Source organism: Rissa tridactyla, chromosome 1 (genome assembly GCF_028500815.1).
Source record: "Rissa tridactyla isolate bRisTri1 chromosome 1, bRisTri1.patW.cur.20221130, whole genome shotgun sequence".
Classification (NCBI taxonomy): domain Eukaryota; kingdom Metazoa; phylum Chordata; class Aves; order Charadriiformes; family Laridae; genus Rissa; species Rissa tridactyla.
The window spans coordinates 45,797,066-45,810,520 of NC_071466.1; the positions used below are offsets into that span (position 1 = coordinate 45,797,066).

The 13,455-nt window shown below is 40.1% G+C and overlaps 1 protein-coding gene across 2 annotated transcripts in view; it reads right to left on the bottom strand.

The window, feature by feature from the left end:
- Positions 1 to 9,465, bottom strand: part of KLHL1 (kelch like family member 1) — a 236,761-nt gene extending 227,296 nt beyond the window's left edge. For both annotated transcript variants that reach the window (XM_054215759.1, XM_054215750.1), the window contains exon 1: positions 8,951 to 9,465. In XM_054215759.1, coding sequence (XP_054071734.1) covers positions 8,951 to 9,465 — 515 coding nt within the window. The remainder of the gene's footprint in view (positions 1 to 8,950) is intronic.
- Between the last annotated feature and the right edge of the window lie 3,990 nt (positions 9,466 to 13,455).

Here is a 13,455-nt window from a genome sequence, read left to right on the forward strand (position 1 = left end):
TTTTAAAAAATCGTTCCCACTAAATGGAAATATTACTAATCATTTATTTCATATTCTTTTCTTCTCTCTCCCCTTCTTTCTCCTCTCTCCTTCCTTGATTTGAATCTTATATATTTTGAAGTTGTTATTAATGCCACTTTAGGGTTGGCTTTTTTTATTTATTTGGGGGCATTTTTGTTCTGAACTTCAGATAGTTGATATAAAAAGCAGGTTATCATTGTGGATAAATTAATAATAAAAATTAAGACGAAACAACTGACAAAAAAAAATTCCACTTGCATAAAAAGAGTCACCACACATTACACACAGAAGGCGTACATTTACTATGATGAATACTTTAGTATTAAGTGCTACAAAATTCTGTGATTTTATAAAAATAGTCTTTCAGATCTTCACAAATGATCATAGTTCAATTGCACGCATAAAAATATAACAGTGTATACGGAGATTAATAACGAATGGATGTATACTAATACTATTCCAGATTCCAATTTATACGTAGAGAAATAACAATGAATTTGAGAAAAAGTGGTGAACCAGGTCAGCCTGAAGGCCTGAATCAGTGACACGCTTAACCTGTCTAAACCACAGAAAGAACTTACAGGCAGCCAGAAGTCTACCTAAGAACAGAAAGTTGAGTATCTGAAGTGCCACACATTCATGCAAATACAGATGCACTACTCTTTTTGCATGTTTTCTCCGTACTTACGACACTTGCCCAAGAAACATAAGACAACTTACATGCACTGAAAGAACTTCTTCTTTGCTGAACTATAAGATATTCCAGGAGGAGACAGTTTCAACAAAACCACACAGCACAACAAAACTACACATTAGGTATGCATCCTGTATTTTCTCTCTTTAAATATTTCTACACCCTATTTATAGATATGAATCACTTACACAGTGGAAGAATCACTAGAAAGAATCAGGGGCCCAAATAGGACTCAATCCTAGGACTACATTCAGCAAAGAGGATATGTGTGCAACTATACCTGCTCAGATGAAAGGACTTTTTATATTTTTTTTTATTTTATTTGTTTCTGCGTTCCTCTTTGAGTGTTGCACAAAGCAATACTACAACAGCAGCAAAAAGATACCGTAAGGTCAAAACAATGTTGCTTTTTCCATATGGTTAGAGTGGGAGGAAGGATAAAAACAGATGACAGGCAAATTCAAGTGTTATAAAAGATCAAACATTTTAATGTCTAAAAGACACAGTAAAACAGAAAATCCGACTGATGTAGTTTAAAAATGAATGAATGGCAGGCCATGCATTCCACACAGTGAGCCCCGCCACTTACTAGACAATAACAAAGTAAGTGCCTTAAACTCAATCAGTTCAGTGTGATAAAGATTATTGGGTTAGATTCAAGAAATAATTTTTAATTTTTTGAGAAAGACAATTCCATCTTTCAAACTCTTTTTGAGATAATGGCAAATGCTGAAACAATGCCAAAGGCCAAAAGATAAAATCTCTTCTATTTTCAACCAGATCTATTTTATGTGTTTCATAGTTTATGTGTGGGGATTTGGGTTGTTTGGTTTTTTTTTTTCAGTATCATTAGGGATAACTAGACCGTTACTTATCTTTCTGTGTAAGTTGCAGCAGTTCTTAACTTTTTACAGGACAGATTTCCTTTCTGAAACTTTTAATGGCACACATCTAACAATTTCCCTAGTGCAAACAGTTTATTTTACGTCATCAATCCTATATTCTAAAAATTGTTCAAACAACACCAGGAAATTTGTATACTAGGAAATTCTGCCAAAACGTCATAATGTAATACTTAAGGAGCAGTTTTCACCTAAAAAATGCAAGTGTGCGGTATAAAAGGAAAGAGCAATCTCTTAAGCTGCTTGCAACAGGGTACAAAAAAGTGTGTCACAAGGATAAGAAGTAGCTGTTAGAAACCAATGATCACGTGTTAAGAATATATTAACCTATAGGTAGCAGCACCATCCTTATGAATATAGCACAGATTCCAATAATATGCTCTGTTTTTTTTTTTCCATGTATACTATTTAAGTGAACTTCACTGCTCACAAAAATAGCGTAGAGGAATCAATAATGATTTACTTATTGACAACTGTCTAGGAATCTAAACATTAAAATTATGTGTACACGCATAAATACATAAAATATATACACATATATGCAATTTTTTATGTATGTATGTACTATGATGTTTATATACAGAAATGCAGGTAATACAGATTTAGATGTTTGGGTGCACCTATATATGTCCATAGTACTATTATTACAAAACCGTTTTTATCAGGACAAAAAAAAAAAAAAAAAGAAAAAAGACGACAGATATTCAAGCCAACAGTATTTCTGGAGGCTTACCTATAAAGATTCAGCATTAATTAGATTTTCCAGAGAGAGCTGTTCTTCTCTGTACCTGCTTTCACTTTTACTATGGAAAGGCTGAACAGCATTTCCCTTTTCTAAGGTTGTTTGATGTTACCCTTAAGACAACCATAGTTGCAGAGGTATTTTACTGATTTAGCCACTCTCTGTGCAGCTGATATTTTCCTTGCCAAATTTTTTCTTCGCGTTGAATCTTTTGGAAATATTTCGGCAAAACAGTGCAAGCATTTCTGAAAATAAGTCAGGAGGAAAAAAATGTTGTTTTAGCCAATGTTTAAAGTACATGGATTACAACAACAAAAATAATTGTCAAGTCTTGCTTTCTAGTGGGTTTAGTGGGCCCATGTTTCAGAGCAGCACCCTTACATTTATTGGGATGAGAGATACGCGCTTTACCAATGCTACGAAAATCTACCAAGATTTAATTAATTCTATCCTTTTAGAACAGTTTGAATTGGCAATGTAGACTTCAAATGATGTTCATTTTCTCAAATTTAATTGAACATTAAACATTTAAATTGAACACTTAAATCTGAACTAGCCACTTTAGATTACTGTTAGACTCAACGAAGAGAAATAGGAATGTCTGGAAGACAATTCCTCTTATCCTAAAATGTGCATCTAAGAAAGAGATAACATAAATCCCCACCACTGGCAGAACGTATTACTCAAACTTAAGTGTCTTACTGACCCATTAAACATAGCAAATGGTACCATCAACTTGGCAGCACTTGAGGGAAGAGGTCAAAGAAACACAGTAAAACTGGGAGCTGGGGAGAAAATATAGGAATGGGAATTCTCTTAGGATTCCATTAAAACTGACATAGGAGCTGGAGGAAGGTGCAAAGGATACTGAAATCCAAATATTAGGAAATAGGGGCAGAGAAACAGAAAAATGAGAGGTCTGACAAGTTGTTAAGGAACTAGGGGACAATTGCACTTGATTCTTGAAAGTATCTAGGACAATATACAGAAAAGAATGGACAGTTCTGCATTAGAGTAAGTAATCTGGTGAGTAAACCAAGGAGGCAGATCATTAAGAGAAGCCAGTAAAATCAAGTAACACTGTCTGCATAAGGAACCTAGAATTTGAATAAGGCAGTCAGGAATAGTTTGAGACTATGGAAAGGAGGGAAAAAGATAGAATAAAACCCAGAAGGAGAACATATAATTAAGACAAAAAGAGCTTAAAGAGGGTGGAACAAAAGAAAGTAAGTTTGGGAGCACCAAGAAGAAAAGTGTATGAGTCTGTGCTTGCCAGTAGGATGGCAAATGCAGAAGACATAGGATAGACAGTAGGGACAGACATAGTAGGATAGACAGGGAACCCTCAAGTTTCTGTCCTGCATCCAAGCAGTAGACAGATGAAATGACAGCACATGAAGTGACTTGTGTGGCCTTCTGCTTCCTTCATTAAGACTGCTAAACAGTCTTCCTTCAAGACTGCTAAACAACTCACATCAGAAATGCTGTTCTAGAAGTACCAAAGCCAAAGACTTCAGAGTTAGGAAATTCTAGAACTAGATTTTCCTTATAACTTTAATTCCATCTACAGTTTTTAGCTATACGATCATGCACTACTTTTATCACCAGACTCTTTTGCATCACATGCATAGAACATACGTCCTCTGAGAATGAATCAGAACTTTGGAGAAGAAAGGTCTGTGCTCCGTGTATTGTATAAACCCTGCCTCTTTTGTTATGAAAGTCAAAAGTACAAATATAAAAGCACAAAAGTTATATAACCATTTTAAGAAGTTTCGTAATTGAGTTGAAAAGCTGGCTCATGGTAAAGACAAATGAATTATTCTCTTCTGATTCTATAACCTAGAAATGCAGAGTTGTGTGATCTATATTCCACTCCTAGCATTAAATTACATTCCTAACAGAGCGGTCTATATGAGATAGCCAAGTCAATGGAAAACATAAACAGCTATAAATTTGAGGTCCATAGCATGTAATTTTAGGATCTGGCTATCACAGTAGTATCCACAGTTCATATTTTGATATCTAAATAGCACCAAGAGGGTAGCACCTTAGAAAGGCCATAGTCACGTTCAGCTAAGAAAATACTTAAAGGTGTGAGAGCTCACAGGGTAGACTAAGACACAGCTAGGCTACCGGTAGGCTAAGGCAGGCAAAGTCCAACCATCAAATTGCAAATTTGTGGGATCAGAAGAGAAAAATACAAAAGAAATGCTTATCCAACAGTTTTCCTTCTACAGTTTAAAAATACACATTTTTATGTTCCTGATTCTGGTATGATCATTATTATTGTTTCTTATTAAATAATGATTTAATTTATATAAGTAGTTCTGAGCACAGAGAGTTGTAAATTAAATTGCTCAGTTAATGTTTGAATTACAAAGTTATGCTCTCACTTTTTAACCTTTTGGATTGCCCTTAGTACTGATGTTTTTACATCCCAGTGACAAATTTGACAGAAGCAGCAGAAAATGCTCTTTCCTCATGACTTTTTCTAGTGAAACAAGATATGAGTGTGAAACTCTACTGTGGGAGGAGGGCACAGTACTCAGTCCTTTCCCTTCTTGCTTTATAGTACACTATTATACAGTACCTAATTGTGTGAGGACTTGCCATCTTCTTTCAGAAGCTGTATTTTCAACTACTTCTATGTTTTATGAAAGACTTCTGCACTGTCAGGGCTTGCTTTATGTGGGTTAGGCATATCTAGCATATCCTTCTTGGAGCTGTCTCTCAAGCAAAATGTTAATTGAATCCTGTGTTCTTCATTCCTCTTGCACACAGCCAGAGGAGTCTGGGTCTGGTTTACAGAAGGGCTCATCATTTATGGGTGCAACTGAGAACACAGACAGTAGTAGAAGAAAAATGCTATGTGCTCTGAAACCAGCAATTCAACTCTCTTCACTTTTATCTCTCTCTCTCTGTTTTACGCTTCCACTGCAAAATAGTGCTGTTGTAAAGATAAGCCCATGAATAGTTTGTGAGGCACGTACTGAGTGTAGCGGTGAACAGAGCTGAGGGCTCATGAGTAATTACATCTTCATAGGATTTGGGCACTGTAAAGCAAGCAAAGCATGCTACCATTCGCTCAGGAAGGAGGAAAGAAAATACTGACTTTCTGCTTAGTAAGTGAATACCATCCATGTTGAGGGTTGATTAATATGCCATGTGAAAAAAGTTATCATGATCATGCAAAAACTCCATTATAAACTCATAGGAGCTGATAGCTATATAGAAAATCTTTGTGGGCGTTTTGTGGTTGATTTATAAATCTTAATTGTAAATCCATTATATTTTTTTTCTAACAGCTTTTTCCTACAAAACTAAGATCCAAATAGAACCTATGTTTAAATATCTACTGCATCTATTGCCATATTTGTCATGCAAGATCTAAAATAATTTGATATGCAAGTTTTCAAGCAATCAAATAGTGTTTTAACAGTAATTATTGACTGTAAAACTTTTTTTTTTGTTTTTACAAATACAAATTGGAATGTAGAACAATTATGTCAGTACTTTATATCATGCATGAAGTCTAACTCTTCAGTCTTCTTAATGACAATGGGACTATCCACATAACCTTAATTATGCAAATAAGTACCTGTACAATTAACATGACAGGATGTTCTTTAGAAGCATAGAAAAACAAATTAATAAAGTAGAATGTACTTGTTATTACCCAACCATGCTCTCTCATTAAATAAATTCCATGATATCTAACAGAATACTAAAAGTAAAATTGAGAATTCAACATCATTCAGTTAAGCGTTTAACTTAGATGTGAAAACAGAGTAACTACAAATCCACAAATAGCCAAAATCAGGAATTCCGCACATGAGATGGGCTGAAAAAGGATTCTAGTAAAGAATTCATGTATCAAACAAAGGGGAGCAACCAGAAAAACTAACAAACAAACAAACGAACAAACTCTTTTAGGGATACAAGGATCCCAAGTAGAAGCCACAGGGGAAAAAAGTGTAATTTTCACTTGTACATACATATTAATAGTAGAAATAACAAGAAATTTATTAATTCCAAGCACAAACCCAAAGCCGCCTTGTCTACCTGCTCCTCACATTACATCCTACCACTGGGTTCCTAGCTAATACTGCCCAGAGACCTCCTGTTCACAACATTTGAAATACTGTGGATATGATCTATATCTGAACACCCAAATGTTGAACTCCCACCGTTTTCACAAAACAAAAATATTGTTTTCCAAACAGTCCTAAAGTATTAAAGCAGTTGCTAAATATGTAGAGGAGAAAATACTAATGAGAGACAGAAGTTAAGAACTTTACACTCACTATAGCAAACATCCAGGTCTACACCTAAAGGCTTAATGGAAGTTCCACATATTTGTCTGTTTATGTATTTGTTAGTATCTATCATTCAGGACTGAATGGTAGTTTACATATCCTATGGTGAAGTAAAGAAGTTGGCACCGTTTACGAAAATACTAATTTCTACAGAAGCAGTGAGACTTGGCATAAGAAGATTGTTGGATCACAGAGCTTTCAAGCACTGCATTGCCTTTTTTTGCATCACTTGACCACCTCTTGCCATAGCATTCAAAATTCTTACAGGCAGATGAAAGTTTCTTAGATGGAAAAGGAGAAAGGAAAGTGTCAGACTCAGTTTTAGAGTCTTAAATCTTAAAAATCTTAAACATTCCATGTCTCAAAAAGTAGCATTATCATTAATAATAAAATGGTATCTCCCCGCCTTAGTTCTTCTATATCTGAACAAATTCTAGCATATTCCTTCAACAAGACTAGGAGCTACTGATGACTAGATGTGTTGTTTCAGTAGCAATCAATGAACAACATAGAATAAATGGATTATAAAAACCCAAGAGCAAGAAGAATAAATCAGATCTATATTATTGCAGAGTACATATGTGATGTGGAAGTTCATTCTAGCAAATCAATTCTTATGGACAAACCAAATAGTGCCATTAAAATTCAGTAAGCTTCTGTCAGTATGCAGATCTCTGACGATTCTCAGGTCAGTGACACACCTAATACAAAATCTATAGAATGAGATTATTTTTGTACCAGTTTTTAACCTCTTTTATTTAGTTCAGAAACCTTGAAGAGATTATTTTGTTCTATTTTACCTGTCTTTATAGTGTATTTCAGTAACATTTTGTATTGAATCCTACAGTAAGCATCTCTCTGTTGTTCAGAAAAACTTCCAATGTTCATGAAAACTTCAGCATCACTTTTGCTTTAAAAATGTACCTTAAGTCATTCAACAGCTAATCCACATGTGTTTAAACGATGTAGCTCCTATGAAATGAACTATGCTAGCTGACAAAACAATGAAGAGTTTCAAGTAGAGAATATATGCTTTAGGTCTATGAAAAAGATTAACATACGCAAAAGTTAAATGCACATGTATGCTTATCTACAGCCATATCAATCCAAACAATTGCACTGTGCTGTCTCTTTATCTAATAAAATATTTAACACCATATGCTTTACTTTCAATATGAAGACCAAAAATTATTTTTTTCCGTTTAGAAACAGAACTATACATTTCTTTCCATAGAAAAAGTAATAAATTACAAGGGAAAGGAAAATGAAATTATTTTAACCATGGGGAGGTGGGGGCTAGCAGAGTTAAACCAATGGAGTGTTTTATCGTGAGGATTATCTGTACCATAGAATTTCTGAAAGCTCTATGTTAGCTACATTTCCTTCTAATGATTTTAATTTCTGCTTGGGCTGGGAGGGGAGGGGGGGAAGGGGCAAGGATTGAGAAAGAAAAGTAATTCAACATCAACAGAAGTTTCACACGAAACACAAGCACCTGGATGTGTCTTTCTGGTTCTTACACTTTCTCAGGTGTCACTCAGGTCGTGACTCATAAAACAAATTCTTATTTTTCTGAGGTAGGCTGTGACACGATTTAGTCACCGAGATCCAGGGAAGCAGACTTTTTTTTTTTTTTTTTAGACTTTTAACTTTTGAGCTTTCACCTGGCATCCCAGCACTCAGAACAACGTCACCTCCCGCTAGCATTTTAATGAACTTCGGAGAAAGTTGGGTGGCGACGATGCCCAGCGCGGAGCGCCGGCTTTGAGAGGCGTGTGTGCCCGGGCCACCCCCGCGGTCAGGGACAGGGACAGGGACAGGGACAAGGACAGGGACAGAGCAGGACAGGGGCAGGACAGGAGAGGGGCAGGAGCAGGAGCAGGACAGGGGCAGGGTCAGGCGAGGGTCAGGGGCAGCGGCAAGGCAGGGGCAGGACAGGGGCAGCATCCCCTGCCCGCGGTACCCCGAACCCTGAGGTCGGCCGGTCCCTCCCGGGACCCTCGGGGCAGCCCCCCCGCCGCCCACCCCGCGCCCCTCCGCCCCCAACCCCTGCCATTTCCAACTGAGGAGCCCTCCCGCCCCCAGGCCCCACCGCCCTCCCGCAACAACGCCCGCACACTTGCCCATCTGCGCCCCCCACGTCCGTCCCTCGCACCCCCCGCGGCCGGCAGCCCGCCCCCACGAGCCGGGGGGCAATGACCCCCCGCCGGCGGGCCCCCCCCGACCCGCAGACGCCGCGCAGGTTGCGCCAGGGCCGCCGCGCTTCCCCTACCTGTGCCCGTCTCCGTCACCTGTTGCCCGGTTGCCTCCATCCGCGCAGCCCCCCGGCGCCTCCTCCCGCTCCGGCGCAGCCAGGGGCTTCTCGGGCTCCCGGGCCACCTCCATCCCGCCGGGCACCGCCTCCGCCTCCTCCTCCTCCTCCTCCTCCAGGGACTCCACGTAGAAGACGGTGCGGGGCGGCGGCGGCCCCGGCCCGTGCCCGTGCCCCAGCCCGTGTCCCCCGGCCGGCCGGCCGCCGGCGGGCAGCAGCGTCCCGTTGGGCGGGCTGGCGGTGGTGGCGGCCGAGGAGGAGGCGGAGGAGGCGGATTTCTTCCAGAAGACGCTGTTGCCTCTCTCCTGGCTCTTCAGCAGGCGGCTCTGGCTGGGGCCCCAGTGCTCGAAGCTGCTGTCGGGCGGCAAGCAGCCGCCCCCCGCCGGGCCGCCCGCCGGCGAGGGGTGGCTGAACAGTTTCCAGCGGAGGCGCAGGATGTGCTTCACGTCGAAGTCTTTCCTGCCGGAGCCGGACATGGTGCCGCGGCGGGCGGGGGACGAGCGCGGGCTGAGGCGGGACTCACGGCGGCCAGGCAGGGCCGGGCGGCGGCGGCGGCGGTGGCAGTGCGGGGCGGCCCCGCTCCCGGCAGCGGCGGCGGCGGCGGCTCCTCCGGGCAGCGCTGCGCCTGCAGGGCGAGGGGTGGTAGCCGCCAGGAGAGATGCGCGCACACACCAGTGCAGAGAGAGAGAGAGAGAGAGAGGGAGGATGGATGGAGTGATGCACAGAGCCGAGAGGAGGTAGAGGCACCCCCAGCAAAAGGGAAAGGAGAAAGAGAGAGAGGGAGAGATGCCCGGAGCTGACGAGAATTGCACGGTGATCAGCGGGAAAGGGGAGGAGAGAGAGGCAGAAATGAGAGACACCTCTCAGGGGAGACAGGCACTTGCGAGGGAAGAGCGGGTTGAGGGAGGCTGCGAAGAGGCGCTAATCTGATTAACGGGGGAGCGAGCGGAGCTACAGCCCGGAGAGGACCGGCGGCGGCAGCAGCCGCACTGCGAGACAGGTGGCCCTTCCTCAGTGTCTCAGAGCTCCGTGACCGTGCGCAGCCAGAGAGGTAAAAGTCACCTGGAAGCCTATCTCCACCTCCCGCCTTCCCATCTCATTTCTCAGGGGAGTCCCATGCCTGCAGTTATCTGGGATGGCAAAGCCTGAGAGCTGGCACGGAGAGAAACCGGGGCTCCTTTTTATACACTGTACGTAGGAGGGAAAAAAAAAATAAATAAAAAATCACGCCCGTGAGGCTGTCAAGGTCCTCACTGTACAATTTTCTATCTATCTCAGTGCCTCTCACTAAGCCGCCCCCTCCCCTGCATGTGACGCAGATGTGCTCTGGGGCCGTCAGTGGGAAGAGACAGAGGGAAAAAAGAGATGCTTCAGTCTTCCTCATGCAAGTAAGTCGGCAGGTCACTAACTGTCCCTCATAGCCTCCTCCTCCCCTCTCACCCGTGCAGGTCTCCTCACCTTGGTATTTTCTGAGGCCACTATGCAATACTGGGAGCAAAATAAGGCAAAACAACAAATGCAGCTGCTGCAGTAAACACAGGAGCGTGAATCATAGGAGTACAAACTTAATAGACTGCATGCAGACTGGATGAGGTTACAGGTTAACGGTTTATTCTGCAGGCTCCATTCATTAGTCTGTTGGCTCAGTGTTGCCATACCGGTAGAAAACATTAGCTAGAGGGACCATGTGTCAAACAGAAATAGCACTACACATCTGCTTCTTACCTTTTATATCTGCTCTTAATGCAGGCTGACAGTGCTAAACCCAAGGGAGGTTGCTTCACAACGTAGTGATCTGCTTAGGAACATCTGCCCACTTGGGAAGGGTGTCACAAAGTACACCGTGCATCTGGGACATAATTACAGAATTAAAAGCTTCATGGAGTAATGTAGGAGAAGGATACAGGGCCAAAACTACACTGCATATCATCACCTGCCAGCTCTTAAATCCCCATGCATGAAAAATTGGCGGCAATAAGATGATATACAGAATGCCTGTAATCCACCTGTACCTTAGAAAGTAGTATTTTAGAAGAAGATTTATCCCTAGGAGAATGATGAAAAATATTGTATTTTCCTCCAGGTACTCCGCATTCACCAGCTTCACCCATGCACTCGTGAGCTATCAAAAGTTTGTTATACTAACTCTTTCTTTGTGAATTCAAGAAGTAAAGTTGAAGAAATTCTTTCCCTCAAGCTGGAATTTTTTAACTCCTCATTCGTAAAACCCTATAGCTTGAAAATTCCTCCAGAGAAGCACAGAAGTCAAACATTAATTAACAATTTTATTACTGTTTTATTTGCTTTATCACTGAAGTATATTGCTGTTTTATTTAGTTTGTCACTGAAGTAGTGCTTCTGGGTACAAACCGATATTAGATTTTGTGTTTTAATGTTGATAAAGTTCTGGATTTAACAGAACAAGAAATTCAGGGCACAAAGTCCTACTTTCAAGGGAAGAAGAATTGCCACTGTGAATTTTAAATATTGATTTATGCCACAACAGCTGGACTGCAAACTCTCTAGTGCCTCAATTTTCCTCTCAGTATTCAGTGATAAAAAAAGACAAAAACCATTCTAAAGCAAACGTAAGAGACAGTTCGTTTTTATCCAGGAGCTGATCTGAGTGACTATGTGCTGCTTCGGCGAGCAGCGGGAAGAAAAGTCTGAAAATCTTCATCTAGAACAGGACAGATGAAACTTTCATCATTTCAGAGACTTTAAAAATGCATGTCTACTGACAATATATGTGAAGCCATCTATAGTGAATCCTGCTTACCTAATATCTAGTTGCAAGCCCTAAAAGATGTGGATATGTACATATAAAATGGCTTTAGTCAATGCATACATAGATAGACAGATGCTATCTGCTCTGTATTTAATACCTCTTAACTGATTAGGAAAATTCGGAGATACTCTGATTTGAGGAGAATTACATAATTTCATTACCGTATTATAAATCTTAGATGTTTCAAAATCTGCATTAATATTTTATTTGATCATTTGATGTGAACAGTTGATAGGTTAGATTTTCTAGCTTGACTTCTGTTACATAGATAAATATATTCCAACAAAATTCTTTTTCTAAATATACTTTGGAGGTCACTCAATGAATATATTACAACATCACCCAAGAAAGTGATTAAGTTTTTTATCACATTTCCAGTACAAACTAGCAAGCAATTATAAGGAAAAAAAGTAAAAAATATTTTAGGTTATTTGTTATTTATACTTTCTTTTATTTCAGTCATGCCAATAACTGAAATAAATAGTCTTGGTTTTTTTTTTTTTATAATTAAAATATCAACTCTTCAATATATTGTGTATAGGATTTGATATGCTTTTTAACATTACTTGATTCTTTCATATTTTACTACATAAACATTTTTTGCAAGTAGGAGATGCGTTAATTTGGTATGTAAACCTGATTTTTCATGAAGATGTGTGAACACTTCTCTATCATATAATGAAATCTAGAAAACTGTCGTAGCTCATATGACTTTCACAATTATTTTGTCAATGTAAACAAGAATTACCCCCAAAAAAGCTACACTGGAGAAGTAGCCATTGTCACTACTACATATAGTTAATGAATAAATTGGTTTCTCTAGTGTGAAGTAAAAGAATGAAACAGTTTGATTTACTTATGTTTTCATAGTTTCTTATCTTCATGTTCCCCTGCGAACACTTTTGACATGTGCCAGAGAGGGAAAGAACATATTCTAGATTATCGCATGACAAGATGAACACAAAATGTCTTGAATTTCAGTTGAAACTTCTGGTACATAAAAAGCTTAACTCTATAGGTTGTCTAGACTTGCTTCTCCATCCAGGAGAAGAAAAAATGGTCCTCTACTGGAGTTCTGGGGACCTTGCTTATAGGAATTACAATAAAATAATTAGTTTACTAGTCAAATATGTCTTTATCTACTTATATGGGGTTGTCCTGGTTTGAGGTAAAACAAAACCAACTTTCTGTTTTGTAATTAGGCATAAACATGTGAACAGAATTGTGTAAACGCATGTGTCTCTAAGTTGTTGAAGGGAAACATTTTGATGCCTAGCGGCTTTCCATCCTTACCTTACACATCCCATGAAGTGTAGCCAAGATAATAATAAACATGGGTAATCTGTCACGTGTCTGTTGGTTGCACAGTGGAACATAGTGTATGGCATTGTATTTTTGCGTATTAACAGGACGTTTCTGAGCTTCCTCACCTGTTGTAGTTCTCCAGATTATTCATAACCCCACAAATCTTGAATAAATGTACAGACCTTGCTTGAAAGTGCTCATGACTCTTTTTTCTTTATCTGTTAGTTAGGCAAACAGATGAAAGTGGTTAATCTTAATGTCCCTGCTATGAGTCAGATTCCTGACACTTTTCTCACCGTGTTTTTTGGCTTTCTGATATTCTTCAAATGAATTAAATTCACATAGTCATGTCCCTAAGGAAGTCTTATGCTCA